General features: G+C 40.4%; 1 protein-coding gene and 1 non-coding gene across 9 annotated transcripts in view; both read left to right on the forward strand.

Moving 5' to 3' along the window:
- The window catches only part of Rho1 (ras-like GTP-binding protein Rho1), a 96,704-nt gene extending 72,240 nt beyond the window's left edge, over positions 1–24,464 (forward strand). For 7 of the 8 annotated variants that reach the window (XM_045746652.2, XM_069329598.1, XM_069329596.1 and 4 more), the window contains 4 exons: positions 10,390–10,550; positions 14,271–14,471; positions 20,429–20,652; positions 22,585–24,464. In XM_045746652.2, coding sequence (XP_045602608.1) covers positions 10,390–10,550; positions 14,271–14,471; positions 20,429–20,650 — 584 coding nt within the window. In that variant the 3' untranslated portion in view covers positions 20,651–20,652; positions 22,585–24,464. Of the gene's footprint in view, positions 1–2,041; positions 2,190–10,389; positions 10,551–14,270; positions 14,472–20,428; positions 20,653–22,584 lie in introns of those variants that run through there. The other variant, XM_069329609.1, reaches the window with a different exon arrangement.
- Positions 4,358–4,476, forward strand: LOC123760970 (5S ribosomal RNA). The gene has a single exon (XR_006773186.1). It is a non-coding gene; the product is annotated as a 5S ribosomal RNA (ribosomal RNA).
- Positions 24,465–26,724: the final 2,260 nt, after the last annotated feature.

Genomic DNA, 26,724 nt, shown 5'->3' on the forward strand with positions numbered 1-26,724 from the left:
TCCATAGTACTAGCAGTCACGGTGTACAGAGTAGTCCATAGTACTAGCAGTCGCAGTGTACAGAGTAGTCCGTAGTACTAGCAGTCACGGTGTACAGAGTAGTCCATAGTACTAGCAGTCACGGTGTACAGAGTAGTCCATAGTACTAGCAGTCACGGTGTACAGAGTAGTCCTTAGTACTAGCAGTCACGGTGTACACAATAGTCCTTAGTACTAGCAGTCACGGTGTACAGAGTAGTCCTTAGTACTAGCAGTCACGGTGTACAGAGTAGTTAGTAGTACTAGCAGTCACAGTGTACAGAGTAGTCCGTAGTACTAGCAGTCACGGTGTACAGAGTAGTCCGTAGTACTAGCAGTCACGGTGTACAGAGTAGTCCGTAGTACTAGCAGTCACGGTATACAGAGTAGTCCGTAGTACTAGCAGTCAGGGTGCACACAGTAGTCCGTAGTACTAGCAGTCACGGTGTACACAGTAGTCCATAGTACTAGCAGTCACAGTGTACACAATAGTCCATAGTACTAGCAGTCAGGGTGTACAGGGTAGTCCGTAGTACTAGCAGTCAGGGTGTACACAGTAGTCCGTAGTACTAGCAGTCACGGTGTACACAGTAGTCCGTAGTACTAGCAGTCACGGTGTACACAGTAGTCCGTAGTACTAGCAGTCACGGTGTACACAATAGTCCATAGTACTAGCAGTCAGGGTGTACAGGGTAGTCCGTAGTACTAGCAGTCAGGGTGTACAGAGTAGTCCATAGTACTAGCAGTCAGGGTGTACAGAGTAGTCCATAGTACTAGCAGTCACGGTGTACACAATAGTCCATAGTACTAGCAGTCAGGGTGTACAGAGTAGTCCATAGTACTAGCAGTCAGGGTGTACAGGGTAGTCCGTAGTACTAGCAGTCACGGTGTACAGAGTAGTCCATAGTACTAGCAGTCACGGTGTACACAATAGTCCATAGTACTAGCAGTCAGGGTGTACAGAGTAGTCCGTAGTACTAGCAGTCACAGTGTACAGAGTAGTCCGTAGTACTAGCAGTCACAGTGTACAGAGTAGTCCGTAGTACTAGCAGTCATGGTGTACAGAGTAGTCCGTAGTACTAGCAGTCACGGTGTACACAGTAGTTCGTAGTACTAGCTGTCACAGTGTACACAATAGTCCATAGTACTAGCAGTCATGGTGTACAGAGTACAGTATTCCGTAGTACTAGCAGTCACGGTGTACACAGTACTCCATAGTACTAACAGTCACGGTGTACACAATAGTCCATAGTACTAACAGTCACGGTGTACACAGTACTCCATAGTACTAACAGTCACGGTGTACACAATAGTCCATAGTACTAACAGTCACGGTGTACACAGTACTCCATAGTACTAACAGTCACGGTGTACACAATAGTCCATAGTACTAACAGTCACGGTGTACACAGACTTTTTGTTCATAAATTTTGTGTTGACTGTTGATTTCAAGTTATAATGTTCATACCTCCACCTTCTAAAATGTGCTTCACATTGTAACATGCATCGTGTTTGGTTAGGTATTAAATTCTTTGTAAGAAGTCACCTTTTCTGATGAGGTACTTGTACCCAGTCAATATTCATGCCCTTCGCAACTTAGTGATGAGCCTAAGGCATAGGCTTTGTGTTAGGATGCACATCATATTTTCTCAGTATTAATGTGTGAAGCACATTGTATAGGGCAGATATGCAAAGTGGTTACAATGGGAGTTTTCAAAATTGACTTCTCCGATGGTCCTATTTTTCTGTGTAGTGTCACATATGATGCTGTTGACGTAATTTGAACAGCAGTTTGCAGGCAGTCATCAGATACTTTTAATTCAGGTACTGTACTGGGTTTTCCATTGCCATGATGTGATTGATTTCAAGCAGACTCTATTGCTCTGGAAACACAAACCGAAACTGTTTCTATTTTCTGCTTGTTACACCTTGTAATAAAGTTATTACATCTTGGCTTAACGTGTTTATGGCGTATTAGAATGTTACAACTTGCTATATTGGTTGTTATAATTGGTTAGGAAGTGTTAAAACTTGTTCGAACGTTGTACCAACGTCGTAGTTTTGGCGGGTGCTGACCGTTGCGTGCATAGGTTGACACTAGGCAGTTCCAACTTGAGCCAACAGAACTGGGCAGCACTGCATGTAAAGCGTCTTCATTTTACCTCACCAAGGTAAAATATACTATATACTGTAGTATGAAGTGTAAGTTGTCATTAATTCATTTAGAACACATTTACCAAGGTGGAAGTTTCCAACCATATTTTCAGCTAATTTAAGAAATGTTGCCAGTGCAATTGTTGAACTTTTCAAGAGGGAATTAGATATGTTTGAGCTGAAAATTTCTTTTGAATTAAAGGTTTGTTATAAAAATATTGCTTGACATTTTTTTGTGGGCTAACAAATCATAGTAAATATGTACTTCAGCTATAGAAACATCAGTCACAGGTCAGCGACTGGATTGTGTAAAGGTCTGCTCTTAATTTTGAGATTCATTATTTGACGAGATAAATGCACCAAATTTGAAGAGGTTAAATAGGTTAACGATTAATTTTGTACTGTGAATATTTTAAGTGGCTGTCAAGCTTTCAGAAAGGCACCGAATGGATTTATTGAACAATTAACACTATCGCGTGTCGTTCGTGCACACCGCAGAAATGACGTCTTGCGCTGTTCGGTGTGGGCGAGCGTGTGACGACACCGAAAAATTGTATACCTGTTTCAGTTTTCTAACCTTAATTCTCGTGCTACGTCGTTCATTTTGGTATCATTGTGTTCGCAGTAGACTTCCCTACAGGGGTATATGCATATAAGGTCAAAAAGCCCACCGTGGCTTCTCACAGCAAAGCCTAAAGTCGGCAAAGTTACCCGTGAGCGCACAAAATCAGTAAAATGTGCATACTCTTTTCAGTTTTCTCACCTTATTTCTTGTGCTACGCTGTTCGTTTTGGTATCATTGTACAGTATTTGCAATAGAATTCTCTATAGGGGTATATGCATATAATGTCTAAATGCCCAGCGTGAGTCCCCACAGCAAAGCCTAAAGTCGTCCAAGTTACCCGTGAATGAGCACAAATTGGCATACTTTCAGACTGTATATACTCGTTCAGTTTGATAACATAAATTTTTGGGTTGCGTTTTTCATATTGGTATCAAATTGTTCGCAAAATAAAGGCACGTATTTTAAAACTAATCCCATAATAATAGAACAATAAATGGAATTTTAACAAATATTTTAACTTTTGGACACTTTTGGACACTCATCACCACAAAATTATTTATATATTTCCAGTGTTCTGACACCAATTTTCGTGTTACGTCTCATTTTGGTATAAAATTGTTCGCAATATAAAGGCGCGTATTTTAAAACTAGTCCCATAGTAATAGAACAATAAATGGAATTTTAGCAAATATTTTAAAATTTGGACCACAAAAGTATTTATTATCTTTGACATCAATTTGAGTGTCACGTCCTTCATTTTGGTATCAAATTGTTCGCAATATAAAGACGCTTATTTTTAAACTAGTCCCATAATAATAGAACAATAAATGGAATTTTAACAAATATTATAACTTTTGGACACTCATCGCCACAAAATTATTTATATCTTTCCAGTGTTCTCACGTCAATTTTCATGTTAGGTCTTTCATTTTGGTATCAAATTGTGCTCAATCTAAAGGTGCTCATTTTGAAACCACTCCCAGATTGATCAGATAACATTTGAATTTTTTACAAATATTTTAATACATAACACGAGCAATAGTCATTCTGTTGACCAGACCACACACTAGGTGAAGGGACGACGACGTTTCGGTCCGTCCTGGACCATTCTCAAGTCGATTGTGATGAGGAAGTAGAGACAGTAATTGTGATGAGGAAATAGCCGAGGTAATTATTATGCTGATTTTTGTCTCGATTGCAAAGGATGATAGACAGTAATTGTGATGAGGAAGTAGCCGAGGTAATTATCATGGTGATTTTTGTCTCAATTGCAAAGGATGATACAAAGCTGTGACTTGTATTTTTGTCTATACTGTATCTGATATGAGAATAAAGAAAAGCAGTGGTGCAAGGACTGTACCCTGAGGTACAGGGTTTTTAACTGCTCTTGGACTCGATATTATTTGGTTGATTGTTATTCTTTGTGTTCTGTTCGACAGAAAATTTGAATATCCACTGTCCCATTCTTCCTGTTATTCCCATTGACCTCATTTTGCGTGGTATTACTCCAGAGTCACATTTATCGAATGCTTTTGCAATCTCCTTGTATACCGTACCACATCTGCATTCTGTTTTTCTTTTATTGCCTTGGTGATTGTCATAGTGGTCAAGTAGTGGCCGGCCAACGGCCATACTACGTTGAGAACACCGCTTCTCGTCCGATCAGCGAAGTTAAGCAACGTTGGGTTTGGTTAGTACTTGGATGGGTGACCGCCTGGGAACACCAAATGCTGTTGGCAATAATATTTAGGGAGCCGGTCGGCCGAGCAGACAGCACGCTGGACTTGTGATCCTGTGGTCCTGGGCTCGATCCCAGGTGCCGGCGAGAAACAATGGGCAGAGTTTCTTTCACCCTATGCCCCTGTTACCTAGCAGTAAATAGGTATCTGGGTGTTAGTCAGCTGTCACGGGCTGCTTCCTGGGGGTGGAGGCCTGGTCAAGGACCGGGCCGCGGGGACACTAAAAATCTCCGAAATCATCTCAAGATAACCTCAAGTAACTCTTGAGAGGCACGATCTTCCCACTCTAAATCCATGAGGTTGTGAACTTCATTGGTCTCCATGAAACTGGTGACCTGACTCCTGATTACTCTCAAATACTTTTATCATATGGGACATAGTGCAACTGGTCTATAAAATATTTTACTTCCTACCTTGAGCCATGTCTGGTGATTTAACCCTTAATTAAGGTGCACAAAATGTCATATGAAGTCAGACATAGAGCTCAGTTTTTAAAATTTGCTGAAACTCTTTCAAATGTTTTGTGTATAAACTACTAGGCAAATGCTCCAACTTTGTCCAAATGATACCATCGTAACTTGAAAAACAAGAAAATAAAAAAATAATTATAAAATTGAATATTGAAAACTTAGGTTTTGAAATCGGCTGCAAAAATATAAAATATCACCAATTGTATTACTTGGAATAGCATATGATCTTCATTTTCATATATTTAGAATATAGGTTTTCAGTATAGTTTACTGTAAAAGAAATCGTCAATATGACATTTGAAATATTGTACCGTGTGCAAATTTAGAAACAAAAATTTATAACTCCAAATGTTTAGAGCTTATGAAAAATCAATTCTCTAGGAATTGTAGAACAGACAGCTGTGCACACTATATGCAAAAATGGTGAGAATCGATCAAAAACTAGATTTTTGGATACTGAAGTAAGTTGAAACTCTAGTTATAGATACAGTGGGGCCTCGATTTATGATGGTAATCCGTTCCTAGAGACGTATCATAAGTCGAAGTGATTTTTCCCATAAGAAATAAAGGGAATAGAGTTAATCCGTTCCCCACCCTCCAAAATATTAACTTACAAGTACATTTTATACCGAATACAATTTTTTTCTCTAACTACAATACAGTACATATGTTTATCTTACCTTTATGGAGGACTCTTGATGGTGTATGGTGATGAGGGGGGAGGAGGAGAGATGTTACTGTTTGGAAGGCAAGTCCCCTTCCATTATCACATCAGGCAGTGATATTTTCTCTGGGGTACACTCTCTCCTACGTTTTGCCTGCATGCCACGCCTGACGCCTGACAGCTGGGTGGACAGCGCTTCGGATTCGTAGTCCTGAGGTTCCGGGTTCGATCCCCGGTGGAGGCGGAGACAAATGGGCAAAATGTTTCTTTCACCTTAATGCCCCTGTTACCTAGTAGTAAATAGGTATCTGGGAGTTAGACAGCTGCTATAGGCTGCTTCCTGCAGGTGGAGGTCTGGTCGAGGACCTGGTTGTAGTTCACTGCTTGCTTTTCTCACTAAAAATTTGTCTAGAGACTTGTTTTTCCCTTCATTTTAACATTTGCTAACTTTAACTCCTTGGTGTGTATCTAAATTAATAACAACTGTTCGACATCGTGTTTGTGTTCTATGTTTCGTGATTATTGATACGCCTTTTGCCACCTTAGCACTCATAATGTCCTTTTTCTTAGCCAGTATGGTGGATATCGTTGACTGAGATTTGTTATATGTACTGCCTAGCTAGTTCAACAACCCGCACACCATCTTCATATTTACGAATGATCTCTTGTGTTTGCTCTATGGTCATCCTTACATGGGTTTTCATATGTTGAACCTTACCACTGACTTTCTTGGAACTCATGGCATGATGTATAATAATTAGTTTTATGTTCAAAAAGCAAAATATCACCACAAAAAAAGGGAATTTCTTATAAATAGCCGACCACTGGTATGACCTCTAGCGGACAAATTATGAGCATAAAGGTCTGATATTAGTGTGCAAGATAGCATTGCACAGTACAGTATGTTAGTATGCATTGGTGGTGGTTACAATTTGTTTGGCAATATGTTGTTTTGAATGGCAAACTGCGTGGGCAAAGAACTGGCAACACTATGGTACCATTACAAATTAGACTGGTATTGCATCAACAATCACAATCACCACTCCTATAAATACTAACACCACAACTATTAGAAACATTTCAACCACAATCCCCACTAAACTTCACTGCAAAAACTGCAACTATAACTTCTAACATTAGTAACATTACAAAGAAAGCCACACAAGAAGGTGGAGGAGGCCAAAACAGTCAGTAATTTCAGTGTTATATGACAGTGTGCTGGGGAGACGGGACACCACGAGCGTAGCTCTCATCCTGTAACTACACTTAGGTAATTACACTTAGATAATTACAAGATCCATCAATACAACCTCAACCACCAAGACCGACATATCTAACCACCTACAAATACCTCGACTACTATAGCGACACCTTTGTCGACCTAGCAGTTAAATTACAGTAGCTAGGAGTTAGGCAACAGTTGTGGGGTTTGCATCCTTAAGGATGGTCAATTGTTGGCCCGGGGGACCTTGATAAGCCTTGAGGGCTTGTCCCCTCCCCCCCCCCCCTGCCCCCTGACGACATGAAGCTATAACCACTTACTCATAATTACTTACAACTCCGCTACATTTAGTCACAAGACTACACTGTATTGTGTTCATTGTGTTCACTGAATACATCATACACGCCATAATCTGCACTACTCTCTACTTGTTACACAACTTTGCATCTGGAGTTATGTTTCCCCAGAGATATCTTTCTAGATGCGCAAGTGTGACCAAAACGTACTTCATCAAGCATTAATTTCACTGAATTTGCATTGAATTAATGCTATTTGGTAATGTTGAGAAACTGACACTTATTCCTCACAACATAATGGTATTTACTGTATTGGTATAATGTGCTATCTTGGTAAAATTTTTCCTGCACTTTTTTAATGGTTAAATTTGGTTATCTATATCTATTGTTGGTTACATAGGACAGCTTTGTTTTTAATTGCTTTAACATACACTTGATGGAAATCATAATAAAACTACACACACTAAATGCCTTCACTGATGTCACGTATCATATTTCAACCAAACTGAAATTGTTGATTGATAACCTAGATTGTTGGTATCATAAAGGCTATGCTGCTATAATAGGTCAGTTACCTGGTGCATACCGGGAGTGGGTTCTGGGAGTTGTTCTCCCCGAGGCCAGGCCTGAGGCCAGGCTCGACGTGTGATAACTTGGTCCAGCAGGCTGTTGCTTGGGGGGGGGGGGGTGGCCCGCAGGCCCACATATCATAAACAGCCTGGTTTGTCCAGCACTTAATTATTAAGTTTTTAACTTTCGTATTGGAATATTTTCTTTAAACGAGTTTGAGCATCAAATCAATACATCAGCATTTATTTAACTAAATTTTCAAATTTAAAGATTCACTATGATTTATAGGAAAAAATGTGAGAGTTTTACTGCAAAATAGTGAGATGTCCCCCAAAACACAATAATTAATCATTGTTATTTAAAAGATACAAACTCTACATGGTGTTGGAATGCATTTATTATCTTGAGGTTATCTTGAGATGATTTCGGGGCTTTAGTGTCCCCGCGGCCCGGTCCTCGACCAGGCCTCCACCCCCAGGAAGCAGCCCGTGACAGCTGACTAACACCCAGGTACCTATTTACTGCTAGGTAACAGGGGCATTCAGGGTGAAAGAAACTTTGCCCATTTGTTTCTGCCTCGTGCGGGAATCGAACCCGCGCCACAGAATTACGAGTCCTGCGCGCTATCCACCAGGCTACGAGGCCTCTTATTGGTTGTGAGTGCTAGTGTTTATGCTAGTGAGGCCATTTTAAGTGATTCATAGATATGGACATTTATCACAATCTAATCCTTATCTTAGCAAGTATTCAATATCTTAAATACTGAGAAAATTCCAGATCGTCTGTTCGGCAAAGTAGTCTGCCTTGAACAGGAGTTTAAAACGAGACTCGGTACACTTTAGTTGCTTGACATTGGCTTGATAATCACCGAGATGTGTAATTAATTTATGATTTAGCAGTGTACTCACCTAGTTGTGTTTGCGGGGGTTGAGCTCTGGCTCTTTGGTCCCGCCTCTTGTGTGTGTGTGTGCAGGAAGGTTTCCCTGCACCAACTTTGTTAAACAACTTTTCATTCCTTAGTACATTGGGTTTCTTAAAGGAACATTTTGGAACCCAACTAGTGTTCCCTGGGATATGGGACATTTTCCTAGAATGGAACCGAACTAGTGTTCCCTGGGATATGGGACATTTTCCTAGAATGGAACCCAACTAGTGTTCCCTGGGATATGGGACATTTTCCTAGAATGGAACCCAACTAGTGTTCCCTGGGATATGGGACATTTTCCTAGAATGGAACCCAAAAATAGGCATCACAAATTTTTGTTGGATAAAAAATGTGTTACTTTTAAGATATATTTGCTGTTTATCAATAATTTTTGATAGGATAAGCTCGTATGCGTCTGACCAGACGGAGTGACCGTTAAACTGTATTTTAAAATAAACATAGCACCTTCATTTTAGGACATGACTAAACCACAAAAATGCTAAGAATTCTTCAAACATTCCCCAAGAATATGTTGGTATATACATAGAACCTTAAAAGAAAGAAGTTAGATAAATCGGTTTTCAACGACGGTGGAATTATCTCACATAAGTGGTTGGTTTTTGCTTCTGTTTTCTGGCAGATGTGTAGTGGCTGTACATCAGTGCCATGGTAATCCAAATGCTGATATATGGGTACTGAAGCAAAGAATTTTCAACGCAATTAAAAACATCTTGATAGCATGCTGGCACATCGTGCTACCTTGCACAATAATATTGGGTCACAATGCTCATTGGTTCCCAAGGAACAAACCACTGAACTGTGTGGGTGTTGATTCAGTGACTGGCCATAGTGGGAGAGTAAAAAAGGTTGCAAAGCTCGAGTAAAACACTACTGAAAAATACTGTGCTGATGCACCATCATTGAATGTTTATACTGCTGAAGTTCATGTAAGTTGCAGACCATAATACTGTAGGTAATTTCATTCATTGTGGGCGCTCATAATACAGTTAGTAGGATTACAGAATTCCGCTATGGTGAAAGTGGGTTTGAGGGTCCGATGGTCCCAGTGAAACTCGTGAAATTCCTTTACATATTAATGTAATGTAGGGGTTGGCCAGTCCAAATTAAGATACTCAGTTGTAGTTTTATTATATGTAATTTTCTTTGAAAAGATGGTTCATAATACTGTGATGAAGGGGGCCTGACAGCTGAGTGGACAGCACTTCGGATTCATAGACCTGAAGTTCTGGGTTCGATCCCCGGTGAAGGCGGAAGCAAGAGGGCAAAGTTTCTTTCACCCTGATGCCCCTGTTACCTATCAGTAAATAGGTACCTGGGAGTTAGACAGGTGCTACGGGCTGCTTTCTTGGGGGGGGGGGTGTAACTAAAAGGAGGCCTGGTCGAGAACCGGACCACGGGGACGCTAAGCCCCAAAATCATCTCAAGATAACCGCAAGATAACTGTGTAGAAAATTTGCCGAGGACTTAAATTTGTTTTGCATTTATAGTTCATTAATAAAAATTCGTTTGTGTTACATTTAGCTTCTAAAAGGTCGTACCTGTATTTTATAAGTTATCAAGCTCTTTGTATAAAAAAATATATTGAATATTTAAAATTTTTGGGCGGTTGAATCTACATCTGTTAGTCAGCTGTATTTCCAAATTATAAATGTCTGTTTGCCACTTGATAATGAAATTGTACCTAATGAATTTTATACATATTCTGGGTCTTAAATATACATATTGGTTAATGTCATTTCTTTCAGAATTCATGGCGGCCATCCGGAAAAAGCTGGTGATAGTCGGGGATGGTGCATGTGGTAAGACATGCCTCCTTATAGTATTCTCAAAGGACCAGTTTCCAGAGGTCTATGTGCCAACAGTATTTGAAAACTATGTAGCTGACATAGAAGTTGATGGAAAACAGGTGAGTATTTATAGTTTTATATTGTATAGTGAATGCTTCAAAGATAGCAGTCAACAGTCATTTGTAGTTGTGCATTTTATTCTATCATAATTTAGCGATGTCTCTCTTTAACTGCTGCTAGAGCAACGTAACTGACTGCCCCGTGGTTACTGATAGTCACGTCACGATCTATTAACTTGTCCGTTAAGCAGACCAATGCTTTTCCTATAATAGTCTTGACCCTTCAATTAAGAAAACAGTGGAGTTGAAATTGAATTCGTCACCAGTGATGAGCTTGCTTGCTATGGCAGGAAAAGCAGGCACAAACTCTTAACCCCTTCATCAAGAATTACATATAAAACACAAGGAGTGCCTGTTGAACACTGCTACAGTTACACGGGCATCTTGAGGAACATAATTTAGGATGGTAACAGTGGAGACAAAAGAGTGAGAGAAGGGTTATAAGACCCAGGGAAGACAGGCACAAACAATGAAAACTTCTGCAAGGTAAAGAATAAGTGCCCATATTGGCATGGGAAGTGAGGGCTAAGATTATAATACATTGAGATTTTAACCACATGGAAATGTACTGGGGAAATGAAGGAACCCTCATGACAGTAATTAAACACTGAGTTAAACTGGTAGATACAGCACACACTTCTTAAGGCAGCATATCGCTGAGCAAGTGAAGACTATCCAGTAACACAAGACCTGACATTTTCCAAAAATAAGGTAATAGGAAAAAATAAGCGAGTTTACTTCTAGGAGTCGACAACCATTGCGATAATAGCTTATTTAATGAAACAACCCCCTTGATACGTGTAGCCTATTAAAGGCTTTTGTTTTCTGGCAGATGTGTAGTGGCTGGACACCAGTGCCATGGTAATCCAAATGCTGGTATATGACCACTGAACCGTGTGGGTGTTGATTCAGTGGCTGGCCATAGTGGGAGATTAAAAAAGGTTGCAAAGCTTGACCAGTATCCAGATACTGGTTGCTAGTCAAGCTTGAGTATTGTGGCACAATATTCTGTTTTCCGTCAATTTCAATGTAAGCTACATAGTTTTCAAATATTTTTGACACATAGACCTCTGGATGGAAGCCAGTCCTTTCAGAATGATCTACAGGAATGTATGTGAGGCAGTCTATCCAACGAAGTTGATCAGGAAGGTTGAGGCCCTCGGGATTGGAGTGTGTGTTCTCAGTTGACTCAGTCTGGCTGAAGTATACGAAGCAGAGTTAGCCCATTGACAAGGCAAAGTCTGAATGGAAAGAATTACTTAAATGGTGTTCTCCAGAGCTTGTATTGAGGCCATTGTTGTTTGTAATACATGTTAATGGCCTAGATGTTGATGGGGAACAGTAATATCAGGAAGTCTTGGTATTAGTCTTGGGTCCCCAGTAGTACCTACCTACCTTGAGGTAGGTAGTACAGTCTACCCAGTAGTACAGTCTACCCAGTAGTACAGTCTCCCCAGTAGTACAGTCTACCCAGTAGTACAGTCTACCCAGTAGTACAGTCGGGTTCGTTCTCGACTCACAATCGAGAATTCTTGGTTTGAATCCCAGGCAGGACAGATGTGGTTGGGTGTGTTTCCTATCACCTAATACCCCTTTCCACCTAGTAGTAAGTAGGCACCCAGGCATTCGTCGGCTTGTTGTGGGGTTGAGTCCTGGGGAGGGTCAGTAATTTGATATAAGCCTAACATGTACTGTGTATAAACTGGCTGCCTGTCTCCTGACACAGTGAATTATAATACGTTTGGAGATGACACAAATGGAACAAATGAGGCATAGGACCTAGTTTGACTCACAAGTCAAGCCTGGCCTCGGGCCGGGCTTGGGGAGTAGAAGAACTCCCAAAACCCCATCAACCAGGTATCAACCAGGAACTAATAGTAAACTTACTTGAATGAGGATTGCATCGCAAGGAAAAGACCATCACATTGCAGGAACGGCCAGAAAAGTGGTAGATAAAAGTTCAGTGTTAATAAGGGCAAAGTACTTGGGAAGTGACAAGGACACCCCTATGTACCAGCTGAATGATGCAGTTTTGTAGCAAAATCTGTAATCTGAGGCATAGGACCTAGTGACCAGTGTTTGAATATGCAAAACAAAGCAAATAGACTGCTTGGGTTTATAATGGATGCATCACCAATAAATGTACGAATACTGCTCTCTAATTATATTTGGCCCTGATCAGGTCCCACTTACACTGTGCTGCACACGAAGAGGTTAAAGGATCTTAGTCTACGCTCCCTGTAGAGTTGGAGGGGGATGGAAGATGTGAGAGAGGTCAAATGGATGAAGTGTATCAATGGGAGATAGGAGCTAGATGTTGTGAAACACTAAACTATCAGAACCTGTGACAATGGCTATAAGCTGGAGACATTACAATTTCAGGAAGGATTGGTTTGGCAGCAGGGTGGTAGACAAGTGGAATAGGTTTCCTGACGTCATTATTGAGGCAAACGGCATATCTAGCTTTTGAAATAGGCTTAATAGAAGAGAGGTTTTAGACCTAGATGGGCACTACCCAGAATGGGTCAACTGGCCTGCTGCAGTGACTCATGTTTGTGTTCGATTACGTAGTAGAGCTAAGATATGGGATGACGCCAAGAAGCAGAGTGAAGAATGCCTGATACTGACAATGGGACTCCAGGAGGCCAAGGGCCAACCTGCAGTAATTTTGATGGGGAGAAAAACTAATGGGAAGTTGCAAAATACGATGTAGTTTGCAGCCCGAACAATTAATCCCTCTTAAGGATGAAAGTTCACGAGTATGTCTTGCATTGACTGTTGAGCCAAGGATAACGAAGATTAAACCAAGAACACAAAGAAAAAGCAGTGCCAGTAATATACAGGGAGCAGGGCACAAAAGTCAGCAGGGGGTTTGATAGTCACAGAAAGGAACTCCTATCAACAGCGCAACAGTTTAAAAGCAACAGTAGCAAAAGCAAAGAAGCAGCAAATTCACTTACCTGGCCACACACAGCTTAACAGAATGCTGGTATGTATTCTGGCAAAGAAGACAAAGGAACATCCTTGTGGAGTGACAGACAGAACACTGAACAAACGAACAGACAATAGGTTCCAAGAGTTATATAAAACGGTAGCAGAGTGGAGACTTAAGACGGGGGAATGATCATGTCAAACAGTACTGGACAGTATTGTAGTCATTCACTTGGTAAATTAATATTTAAAGGAATTAAATGTAACATAGCAAATGGGGTGCTTATTACTCCACTAACCAAGAGCTTCACGACATATTGAGCTGATGTCTTGAGAGTTTAAAAATTAAATAGTTTAAAGCCAAAGTACAGCAATGTAAACAGGGTTGGGTAATAATGTGATAAATGTATATTTATTTATTGTAGTTTGTTTTGAAATGTGCCTTACAGGGACCTGAGATACCTGTTTTTTTTTTTTTAAACTTGAGCATCTTGGAAGGTCAGTCTTGCAATAGTGGAGTGTTTGCAAACCCTGAATATACTCTAAAAAAAAAATTAAAGTCAAATATGTGTTCAGAGCTTCATCCATTTTAGAAAACAATTGCATATTAATGAATTCAAGTTTTTACTTGTAATGCTTTACTTTTTCCTCTGCAGTAGTGACTTATTTTAAAAACGTTTTATATAAAAACTTGTATAATAATTAGCTAGTCTTTTAATTATCAATATATGTTGTTATTCCCGAATTATTGTATTTATTTAATTGCTTCTCCCACTGAAACCATTACAGGTGGAGTTGGCCCTATGGGACACAGCAGGTCAAGAGGACTACGACAGACTTCGTCCTCTCTCTTATCCAGACACAGATGTCATACTAATGTGCTTCTCCATTGATTCACCAGACTCCTTAGAAAATATACCAGAAAAATGGACTCCAGAAGTCAAACATTTTTGTCCAAATGTCCCAATTATTCTAGTAGGAAACAAAAAGGTATGTAACCGGCAGTATTTAAACTTCATTACAGTCCTTAGTTTCTAATTATTTAATGTTTTTAAACAGGTACATCTGCATTTGTGCAGCTACCCTAGGTTGTGTGATACTAAAATATCCCCCTCTCGCAGGATGGTTAAGTCATGCAGGGCCATGTGTGAACACAATGAGTGAATAAGTAATTGCAAAGCTCCAGGTACCTCATTCTGGCAGATCTGAAGGGCCTAATGACTAGACTAATGATTCAATAATGTAATGCAAGAGATCGTGACCCCAGTTCTTGTTTAGTTGGCATACAGTGTGTGGCTGGGGACATGTAGTCACAGGCCACAGGTAATGGTAGCTCAACCCGATCCTGGCAACCACGGTTGCGACTGCTTTGTACTAGTCTCTTGGGGGGTAGTTTTGCTGCTGATAACAATTGGGTACCCTCCACAGATGAAATAAATGAATCAGGGATCACGTCTGATGCTCTTCTAGTTGATGTTAAGTCTGCGTTTCTTCAATGTTCACTTTTTTGGCCAGAGTAGTGATTTTTCTGTGGGGAGCCCATATGACTCCTTAGAGCTATTGGGCTAATGTGTGATTTATTACACCAGGACATTAGTCTGTGGAGTTCAGCCTACTGTACGGCACGCATAGACGAGATAAAACACCTAAATTATTGGGATCGTCTCAAAGCTCTCCAAATGTACTCTCTAGAAAGGAGATGAGAGAGATACCGAATATACACATGGAAAATACTGGAGGGCCAGGTCCCAAATCTACACAGTAAAATAATAATGTACTGGAGTGAACGATATGGAAGAAAATATAGGATTGAACCAGTGAAGAGCAGAGGTGCCATAGGCACAATCAGAGAACACTGTATAAACATCAGAGGTCCACAGTTGTTCAACGTCCTCCCATCGACTATAACAAATATTGCCGGAACAACCGTGGACATCTTCAAGAGAAAACTGGACTGTTTTCTAAGAGAAGTTCTGGATCAGCCGGGCTGTGGTGGGTATGTGAGCCTGTGGGCCACTCCAAGCAACAGCCTGGTGGACCAAACTCTCACAAGTCAAGCCTGGCCTCGGGCCGGGCTTGGGCAGTAGAAGAACTCCCAGAACCCCATCAACCAGGTATATGTGGGCCTGCGGGCCGCTCCAAGCAACAGCCTGGTGGACCAAACTCTCACAAGTCAAGCCTGGCCTCGGGCCGGGCTTGGGGAGTAGAAGAACTCCCAGAACACCATCAAGCAGGTACTGGGGACCATCTTGAGGTTATTTTGATATGATTTCGGGGCTTTAGTGTCCCCGCGGCCCGGTCCTCAGCCAGGCCTCCACCCCCAGGAAGCAGCCCGTGACAGCTGACTAACACCCAGGTACCTATTTTACGGCTAGGTAACAGGGGCATAGGGTGAAAGAAACTCTGCCTGTTGTTTCTCGCCGGCGCCCGGGATCGAACCCAGGGCCACAGGATCACAAGTCCAGCATGCTGTCCGCTCAGCCGACTGGCTCCCTTAAACCTGCCCATAACCATAGCCAGAACCTGCCCCCCTTCCCCCGTCCCTTAGAAGTTGCAGGGAGTAGTGGCCCTGGAAAACCCCCCTATGGTTAGGGTTTTCCTTATCTACCATCGACTGGGGTTAGGCGCCTAGAAAGGTAGACATAACAAAACAAACTCCACATGGCTCCACCAAGCTCTCACAAGTCAAGCCTGGCCTTGGGCTGGGCTTGGAGTAGAACAACTCCCAGAACCCCATCAAGCAGGTATGGTAAGAAAATTACAACTAAAAATAGAAAAGAGAGGCAGAACTCCCTCCAATCCCAAGGAAACAAACATACATTACACTCCACGGCTGTGTCGCTCATCCATGCAGCTCTCCCCTTCCTGAGAGAGGGGGGGAGTCCCAAATCTCCAAGTGCCGGCTACCTAGCTACCTACTTTCCAGATGACACTAGGATTTTTATGAGAGTAGACAACATAGAGGACACGGCAAACCTCCAATCAGATGTAAATCGGGTCATGCTTTGGGCTACAGAAAATAATATGGTGTTTAACGAAGATAAGTTCCAGCTCGTGCACTACGGAAAAAAGGAAAACGTAAAAACGGAAACCACGTACAAAACGCAGTCGAATCATAACAGAACGAAAAGGCAATGAAAAGGATTTTGTGTGTACTCATGTCGGAAGACTTTACATTTAAAGAACACAATAAAGTAGCCGTCACAACAGCAAAAAAATGACAGGTTGGATAACGAGAACCTTTCACACTAGACGCTATATCAATGATGATACTTTCAAGACGCTAATGCTCTCTAGAGTGGAATACTGCTGCACAATGACAGCCCCTTTCAAAGCTGGAGAAATTGCTGACCCGGAGAACATGCAGAGATCCTTTACTGTTAGAATCCACTCAGTAAAGTATCTAAATTATTGGAACAGACTAAAGAGCCTAAATCTGTATTCTCTTGAGCGCAGGCGTGAGAGATATGTAATAATTTACACATGGAAAATAGTTGAGGGGCTGGTCCCAAACCTGCACACAGAAATAACATCACATAAGACTAGAAGGGATGGCAGGATGTGCAGAATACCCCCCATTGAAAAGCAAAGGGGCAACAGGTACTCTGAGAGAGAACTCTATTAACATCAGAGGTCCGAGACTGTTCATCATGCTTCCACTTCACATAAGGGGCATAACTGGCCGACCCCTCACAGTGTTCAAGAGAGAACTTGACAAACACCTCTAAAGGATTCCTGATCAACCAGGCTGCGACTCATACGTCGATCTGGAAGATCCTGTGTATCGAATTTACTCAATTTCTATGATCGAGCCACAAAGATTTTACAGGAAAGAGATGGTTGGGTTGGCTGCATCGATCTAGATCTAAAAAAAAACTTTCGACAGAGTTCCATATAAGAGGTTGTTCTGGAAACTGGAAAATATTGGAGGGGTGACAGGTAAGGTTCTAACATGGATGAAAAATTTTCTCACATAGAAAAATGAGGGCAGTAATCAGAGGCAATGTATCGGACTGGAGAAGTGTCACAAGTGGAGTATGACAGGGTTCAGTTCTTGTATCGGTGATGTTCATTGTCTACGTAAATGATCTACCAGATGGAATACAGAATTATATTAACCTGTTTGCTGATGATGCTAAGATAATAGGAAGGATAAGAAACTTAGATGATTGTCGTGCCCTGCAAGAAGACACTGAACAAAAATTAGTATATGGAGCACCACTTGGCAAATGGAATTTAATGTGAATAAATGCCATGTTATGGCAATGTGGAATAGGAGAACATAGACCCCACACAACCTATATATTATGTGAGAAATCTTTAAAGAATTCTGATAGAGAGAGATCTAGGGGTGGTTCTAGATATTAAACTATCACCTGAGGACCACATAAAGAATATTGTGCGAGGAGCCTATGCCACACTTTGTAACTTCAGAATTGCTTTTAAATACATGGATGGCGAAATACTAAAGAAATTGTTCACGACTTTTGTTAGGCCAAAGCTAGAATATGCAGCAGTTGTATGGTGCCCATATCTTAAGAAGCAAAGCACATCAACAAACTGGAAAAGGTGCAAAGACATGCTACTAAGTGGCTCCCAGAACTGAAGGGCAAGAGCTACGAGGAAAGGTTAGAGGCATTAAATATGCCAAAACTAGAAGACAAGAGAAAGAGGTGATATGATCTACATACAAAATAGTAACAGGAATTGATAAAATCGATAGGGAAGATTTCCTGAGGCCTGGAACTTCAAGAACAAGAGGTCATAGATTTAAACTAACTAAACAAAGATGCCGAATAATTATAAGAAAATTCACTTTTGCAAACAGAGTGGTTGACGGTTGGAACAAGTTAAGTGGGAAGGTGGTGGAGGCCAATACCGTCAGTTGTTTCAAAGCGTTATATGACAGAGTGCCGAGTATACGGGACACCACGAGCACAGCTCTCATCCTGTAACTACACTTAGGTAATTACACACATGCATTTGTATAGGACATTGCTCCTGGTACCTATCTGAGGGAGCCAGGTTCTGGCTCATGGTCCCTGGTAGACTTAGAACTCCATTCACACTGACTGATGCCAAAGTCTAATAATATACATATCAGCCTGGATAGCTCCGGGGAGCCTCCGGGTCTCGCCCAGAAAATGGCGTTTCATTACATTCAACGCTTTTTTTCTTACTGTATCAAATTTTTCACAAATTTCAACACTTTATGAAGCTTAAATCAAAGTGCATTTAACCCTTAGACTGCTCATATTACTGCAAATATAGGGGCCATAATTGCGAAAAATATTTGAATTATGTAAAAATAACTTAAAAATGTTAAACAAATCTCAAACTTATTGGCTTCAGTGTCGTGAAACTTTCATCAAAATATTTTCAGAAATTGATTTTAGACGAATTTGTTAAAAATAAAAACGTTTTGTTGATAAGGAGAACAGCTCCTAATAACTGGAACTGAAGGGTAATGCAGTAATAAAGAGATACAAGCACCTGCCCGACGCACAAAGAAGAAGAACAGTAGTAGTAAGAAGTGTCCACAAAGTGGATATGCAGTTGGTGCCTTTATATCATTGCTGAGTAATACATAATAACACAAATAATAATGAATAACTATGTTAATATGCTCTAGTTTGTTATATATCATATAAATACATTGTCCAATGGTAATATATTTTACTTTCATCAATGTCCCCCCCCCCCCATTTTTTTTTTTTTTTTTTTATATAAGATTTTTTTCTCCCTTGTTTATTATCTGATTTTGTTGTAACGTTTACATCCTGGAGAATGTAAATGTTTTCATAACTATGTGAAGATGGAATGAAATGGGTCTACAAATATATCAGTAACAACTTGCAAAACTTGGGACTCAAACTATTTTCTTTGTCTCTAGGTTTTTTGATGATTAGGGACCATATTAGGGCTTTTTCAATATAGAGTATCCCCTAAATATGTCCCCTAAATCATTATAATTATCCCTATATTTTATGTTTTTGGGGAGTTATTTTTCCTTGACTTCATTTCAACACATATTGACCTACAACTTTCACATACTATTTGAGTACGAATGCCAAACAATGTTTATTAAAACATTCAATTAAATTAGTGAATTAAAACTACCTTTATTCATTGTTGATAACTTCAACTTCCATCATCTCTGAAACTAGAGTTTCAACTTTGAGTGGCTTCTAAAATTCCAGTTATTAATCGATTCTCACTATTTTGATGTATTGTGTGCTCAGCTGTCTGTTCTACAATCCCATCAGAATGGATTTTTCATAAACTTTATACACTTGGAGTTATAATTTTTTTGGTCTAAATTTGCCGCATATTTCAAATGCCCTAATGACGATTTTTTTGCCGTAAACTATACTGAAAACCTATATTCTAATTTGATGAAAATAAAGATCATATGCTATTTTGAGAGAGTAATAACATTAAATGAACAATTAATGATAGTTCGTATTTTTTTATTCTGAATTGAAAATCGGAAGTTTTCAATATCCAATTTTAAAATTAATTTTGATTCTCTTGTTTTTCAAGTTACGCTGTGATCATTAAGACAAAGTTGGAGCATTTGTCTAGTTGATTATGCACAAAAAATTGGAAAGTATTTGTGCAAGTTTTTAAAAGTTATTTTAAAACTATTTTTTGTCAAATCATATATGTATGTATTGCGCACTCTAAGGGTTAATAAACATATAACTGTTTTGTTCGATTTCATGAAATATAGTTTAATTTTGTCCTTGCATAATATTTCAAGTATTTTCTTTTCCTACAAGTGCTTTCTTACCTTATGACAAATGTATACTAAACATGTCAGAATGTGTTTTGTTTAATTGATTTATTTTTGCCATCTAAACTAAAAAAAAATTGTAATTAAATTTTATCAAAGCCTTGTTTTTCCCCCTTCATCAGAAGTATAATGATGTACTTTGTCATTGCAGGATCTACGAAATGATGCCACAACTATTAAAGAGCTGCAGAAGATGAAGCAAGAGCCTGTGAAACCTGAGGAGGGACGCAACATGGCTGAGAAAATCAACGCCTTTGCTTACTTGGAGTGCTCTGCCAAGACTAAGGAAGGAGTTCGAGAAGTGTTTGAAACTGCTACCAAGGCCGCACTCTCTGTTAGGATTAAGAAGAAGACTAAATGCACTCTTTTGTAAAGGTTAGTATATGAATAATCAAACAAGTATTTTTGTTTCCTTGTATAGCAAATTGACATTTTCAAAATTATATGAAAAGTTATGGCTGTCATAAAGTATTCTTCCTGTGAGTGTCAGGCTGATCAGTGTACAGTGATACCTTCGTTGTCATAGTTAATCCGTTCCCAGAGACAGTACGAAAACTGAAACCATGAAAACCAAAACAAATTTTCCTCTAAGAAATAATGCATATTGAATTAATCCGTTCCACACCCCCCAAAAGTATTAACTAAAAAATACATTTTATACAAAATAATACTCTTTGGTACCTTACCTGGTTTGGCGCGGCCGGGAGCCGGTCGGCCGAGCGGACAGCACGCTGGACTTGTGATCCTGTGGTCCTGGGTTCGATCCCAGGCGCCGGCGAGAAACAATGGGCAGAGTTTCTTTCACCCTATGCCCCTGTTACCTAGCAGTAAAATAGGTACCTGGGTGTTAGTCAGCTGTCACGGGCTGCTTCCTGGGGGTGGAGGCCTGGTCGAGGACCGGGCCGCGGGGACACTAAAAAGCCCCGAAATCATCTCAAGATAACCTCAAGATAACAAGATAACCTTTTATGGAGTACTCTTACTGACGTATGGAAGACAGTGAGGAAGGGGGGGGAGGAGTAGAGGTGTTAGTGTTTAGATGGGGGGAGTCCCCACTTCCATTATAACAGCAGTATCATTTCTGGGGTACTCTTACCTGGCCTCTCTTACGTTTTGCAGGCACACCACTAGGACCTGGTTGTGGCTCACTGCTTGCTTCTCTTACTGAGACTGTCTATAGACACTTGTTTTCCCTATGTTTTAATACTTGTTTGTTGTGAGACATCATACGTATTTTCACTATGAATGATTTCGTTTTGCCTCTATCGTCATCCCCACAACTATTTTCTTAGGTTGAACTTAGGTTGAGCAGTCTCCGTGGTGTAGTGGTAAGACACTCGCCTGGTGTTCCGCGAGCGCTATGTCATGGGTTCGTATCCTGGCCGGGGAGGATTTACTGGGCGCAATTCCTTAACTGTAGCCTCTGTTTAACGCAACAGTAAAATGTGTACTTGGATGAAAAAACGATTCTTCGCGGCGGGGATCGTATTCCAGGGACCTGCCCGAAACGCTACGCGTACTAGTGGCTCTACAACCATGTAACAACTCTTGTATATATCTCAAAAAAAACAAAACAAAAAAAAACAAACAAAAAAAAAAAAAACATTACCACTGACATTCTTGGAACCCATGGCATGATATGTATTAAAAACTTTTATGTTCAGAAACCAAATAGGCATTAAAACAATGAAATTCTTCACAAAGAATCGAAGTGCGATCATCACTAGGCAGGAGACACTGGTAAACTAAAGCGCCATCTTCTTGAGGTTATCTTGAGATGATTTCGGGGCTTTAGTGTCCCCGCGGCCCGGTCCTCGACCAGGCCTCCACCCCCAGGAAGCAGCCCGTGACAGCTGACTAACACCCAGGTACCTATTTTACTGCTAGGTAACAGGGGCATTCAGGATGAAAGAAACTTTGCCCATTTATTTCTGCCTCGTGCGGGAATCGAACCCGCGCCACAGAATTACGAGTCCTGCGCGCTATCCACCAGGCTACGAGGCCATGCTCGCAGTGGACCTGTACGTGTATAAACAAACTGTGGAAACCCCCCCCCCCCCCCTCCCTGAGGCAAACTACGACAACCTAATCTAGAAATTTACTACGACAACCGAAAACTGCGAGAACCGAGGTTCCATTGTACTACAGTGTAACATCAGTAGAACTGTGGGTGGCAGGCTGGTCAGTACAGTATATTACAGTGTAGCTTCAAACTATTTGGTGTCCTCCCTTCTTGTGTAACTTGCTTTGCATACAAAGAAATTCCAACATATTTTTCACCTCAGCCTTGTCTTTCTATCTTTGCAGATTATTAGTGATGAAATGAGAAAGGAGTGTACAACGCAGTCTGCCAGAGTGTCATTTGTAGGCCAATGCTGGTACTGGCTCTCCTCGCCTCACCTTCCTTTATTGTGCCTTGGCTTGGTCAGTCTTCCTGGGATCCAGAGTGACCAACGGCCATGTGCAGTTTTCTCCCATTCGGTTGCACAACATCTGCATGCCAGGTCGGCAGCATAACAATATTACTGTATTGACAGTTTAGAAGTGGAAGTCCCCACGATTTAAGAGTTCAGTTTTTACTTAGTTCTGGGAATCTTGAACACCTTGGAAAGCAGATAATAATAATGTAAATTATATTAAAATTAGTTATTGCTATTCCTTGTGTGTTCATTATCCAGTAAAGGGATCAGGTCGAGGAGAGGGCGTTTCAGTCCAGACAAGAAATTACGAAACTTTAGTACACAAACTGGTTTTGTTTATACGTATATGGATGGGGGGAGAAATACCACCCCAGGTGTATAGTTAAGAGCAACATAAATATATATATCATGTCTGCATAGAGCATTCATTGGTTGCTTCACACAACCGTGACCAACCCATATGGTTTATAGAGTAAGCTGCCACCTTGTGCCAATGAGCACAGTAAATGATATTGTAAATGCGGCATAGTCTGAGAACTAGAGTTGTGGCGTCTTTGTGTGTCACTTCAATTGATGATGTTGGGCGGGGGTTTCCAGGTGGGTTGGATGCAAAGATGTTCATTACTTATTGCGATGATAGATATTGCACAGACTTGATGTAATATCTATTCATTATTTAGAGTAAAGCTTTTGTATAATGAATTAGGCTCTTATATATAGGGTATGGGCCAGCTAAATCTAGACTGCGTTGGACTAGCAAAATTGATCGTGGTGTCCCATTGATAATACTTATTACTACTGTATAATTATTTGTTAATATAAGTTGTTCTTGTACTCTTTTTGTTCTAGTATATCACTTTTTTCATATACAGTAGTCAAAAGATGAAATGTAATTCAAGCTTATTATTGACTTAAATATTTGACATATTTTGTAGAGAAATTTCCTTTCCTAGCTGCATAAATGACCTGTTTGGTGAGCGCAGCATGACCAATACCAAGTGAGTGTTTCTTCTTCATTTGGTGAACTAGACAAGTGGCTCCACCAGTAAGTCGTGTTTAGAGCAGTGTCCTTGAAGTGCATGAATCATCTGCCAAGAAAGGAAATACTTTTTGCCATGTGTAGTTAGATTTTCTACTTGGAAATTATTTTGAATTATACAGACTGCTTTCTCTTTGAACATCAACCAAAATTATCAAGCTCTTGACTGTTAATAGATAAAATACATCACATAAGATTCAGTGTTTCGTATTCTAAGTGTGTTTTTTATATTGATTTGTATGTATGTACGTAAGGTTGCTTGAACCAGGTGTCCCAGGAACTTGCAGCTTGAAAGTATGTACCAGCTATAAAAGGAAATTTGCTTGGTAAGGCATCTACAGGCCACTGAGTATACTTGTCGCCTCTTTCACGCCTCAAAGATTTCATGCCGAATGCTCAGTAACTGACAACATTTGATTTTGTTTTCCAGTAGCCAACTTTAGGGGCTTTCTAGCGTCTATTGCTAAAGCTGATGACCTATTTTAACAAGGTGCGTATGTCACAACAAATTAAATACAGGTATAAAAATGTTCCCTCAAGTTTTCAGTGGCTTGTAGAGTTTCAACCATTTATTGCAAAGTGTTAGCTGAATTGCTTTTCATGTGTATTTGATGCTAAAATATCTTTAAAATTAACTATATCAGTTTATTAATGAATAGCTCTTACATCAATGTACAGCCTGTGTACATGTTCAGTTTACTCTTTTGTAATAAATATGTATCCTTTTATTGAATGTGTCTTTACTGTTCCATTCCTAAAATTGTTTCTTTGATTTTTCTGCATACAGATTGTTCAGGTAACTGGTCACTGATATATAAACACTGAGGCCCATGGAATACATCTTGATTAAATAATAAATGTATCAAAATTAGTCGTCGGATTTATATAGTCAGTCATGCTCCCTTGTGCTTATTTGCTAGTCTATTTGGCTGACAAATCTGGTTTAATTTAGTTAGTTGATTCAGAAGATTGAATAATCAATCATTAAAGTCAAGTATGGTTCTGAGACTGCAGTGGGTTCAGTGACTTGTAGCTGTTTTTGGCTACTGTTCACTGATTTGCCACTGAGGTCTAATGAACTCCTCTTCAGCTTTAAATGATATCAAGATCAACCTCTGATGTTGTAGTCGGCTGTATTCTCCTTAGTATAATGCTACTGGAGTTGTATAATCAGCTGACAAATTTAGATTTCTATTGGTATTGGTAGAGACCTATTGGCATAGGTCTCCTCAGGTTTAATACTGGGCCTGTAAGTAATTTATTTGCCTACTGCAGAATTTGACATGTTTATGCCCTGATATTTACTAGGGCTACTGATGAATCGGTAGTAGTCTGTACCGACAAGGATTCCAATGTCGGTGAGGTGATCAGACTTAATTTTATCTGCCAGTTTTATTCCTCTATTTCTCAGGAATTTGGCAGTAGCTCCTAGATCTTGTACATGTAGGTCTATTGGAATTGTGTCCACCACAATGGTTTGTACTTGACAGACATAGCTGTCTAATTGTACTGATGTTTGTACCACCTGGTAGACTTGAGGTCCTGCATCTACAAGAAACCCCAAAATATTTAATGTCGCCTGTCTTACAGGCCTTAATTGTAGGTCATCTGCCACCTTTTTAGTGACGCTCCCCGGGGACCCTTGGTCAAACAACCCAAGGGTGTGGACCCTGGCCCTCTTATTCTGGATGGTAATTTGGGCAGTAGGCAAAGGCATAGCATTTTTGGTGTTTGTCAATAGGGCACTGACTTTGTTGCACCTTGCAGTACTGTACTGTGGTAGGAATGTTATCTTCCACCTTAGGGTTTGGAGACTTTGTTTTGGTGTCTCCACACAATGTTGCATGGTGCTGACCCTTGTTAATCTATTACAGGTGTGTAATTGGGTCTCACATTCGAGTGGGGGGGGGGAGGTTGTGTTTCCTGAGGCACCTTGTGCAACGTTGCAAATCTTCGAGTCGTTCAACACGGGTGTCACAATCGTGAAAAATTGGTGCAGTGGTACAATGAATGTTTCTCATGACAACAAACATGATCCATAGCTTACAGTACCCTTTAGAGTCACGGTCTTGGGTGACAGTAACTATAGGCTTGGAGGGTCGCAATGCATATGTGCCCACATTGCCTTGGTTCCACTTTGGTGTGGAAATAGATTGATTTAAAATTATCTGGAGTACCTTTGGTACTCTGGTTTACTAATATTAGTTCCTGAAGATTGACTTGGTTTTAATTCCCGGTTTGGTGCCTTCTTTTGATAATTACTTACTTGGTTTTAATTTGTCATGTGTTTGTTGTTGAATTACTGAACATTAATTGTTCAGTAATGTTGAATTACCCTCTGATATTTGACTTAAGGATAAAATACTTTTATTGTAATGAGCACTCATTTGTCTCAATATGTCCCTAGGTATTTTCTAGACAATTATTTTCAAGACTCACTCGGCTTTGGTTGTATTGGCTGTTAGGCTGAGGGCCTTGATCATGAACTCTGCCTCCAACTTAAAGACTGGAGTGACGTCATGAACATGTCAGCTGTTATTGTCCATCGCGCCGGTTGACCCCAGAGGTCAGACGGTCTGGCGTCTACCCTCTGTCTCTCACGCGGGCACCAGCCATGTACTCACTGACCCTTCGGTGGCAAGTATGCTTAACTCCCTGTATCTACTTCCTGCCTGGACATACGGTGGCCTCCGTATTATGAAAGTGTTCCTGGTTAAGTGGGCATTCTGGAGATACCCAACATGCCAGGTCACTATCCAGGGTTAACAGAGATAGGCTTGTGCACGAAGATCAGTGCACTGTGCACAGCAATGAGCCATTCCAGTCAGCTGTGGGAGAATCTTGAGAGACATTCTCTCGCAATGTAACAGCTCATGAACTAAGTGTGATGTTCTTTCTTCTGGATTAGCATAATTATCCTTGAGGAACTGTACTGGGAAGTCATAACCGTTGTTATTTAACCTCAGATTGGATACTACTGATTTAGCT

The sequence above is a fragment of the Procambarus clarkii genome, chromosome 3, assembly GCF_040958095.1.
Source record: "Procambarus clarkii isolate CNS0578487 chromosome 3, FALCON_Pclarkii_2.0, whole genome shotgun sequence".
Classification (NCBI taxonomy): Eukaryota; Metazoa; Arthropoda; class Malacostraca; order Decapoda; family Cambaridae; genus Procambarus; species Procambarus clarkii.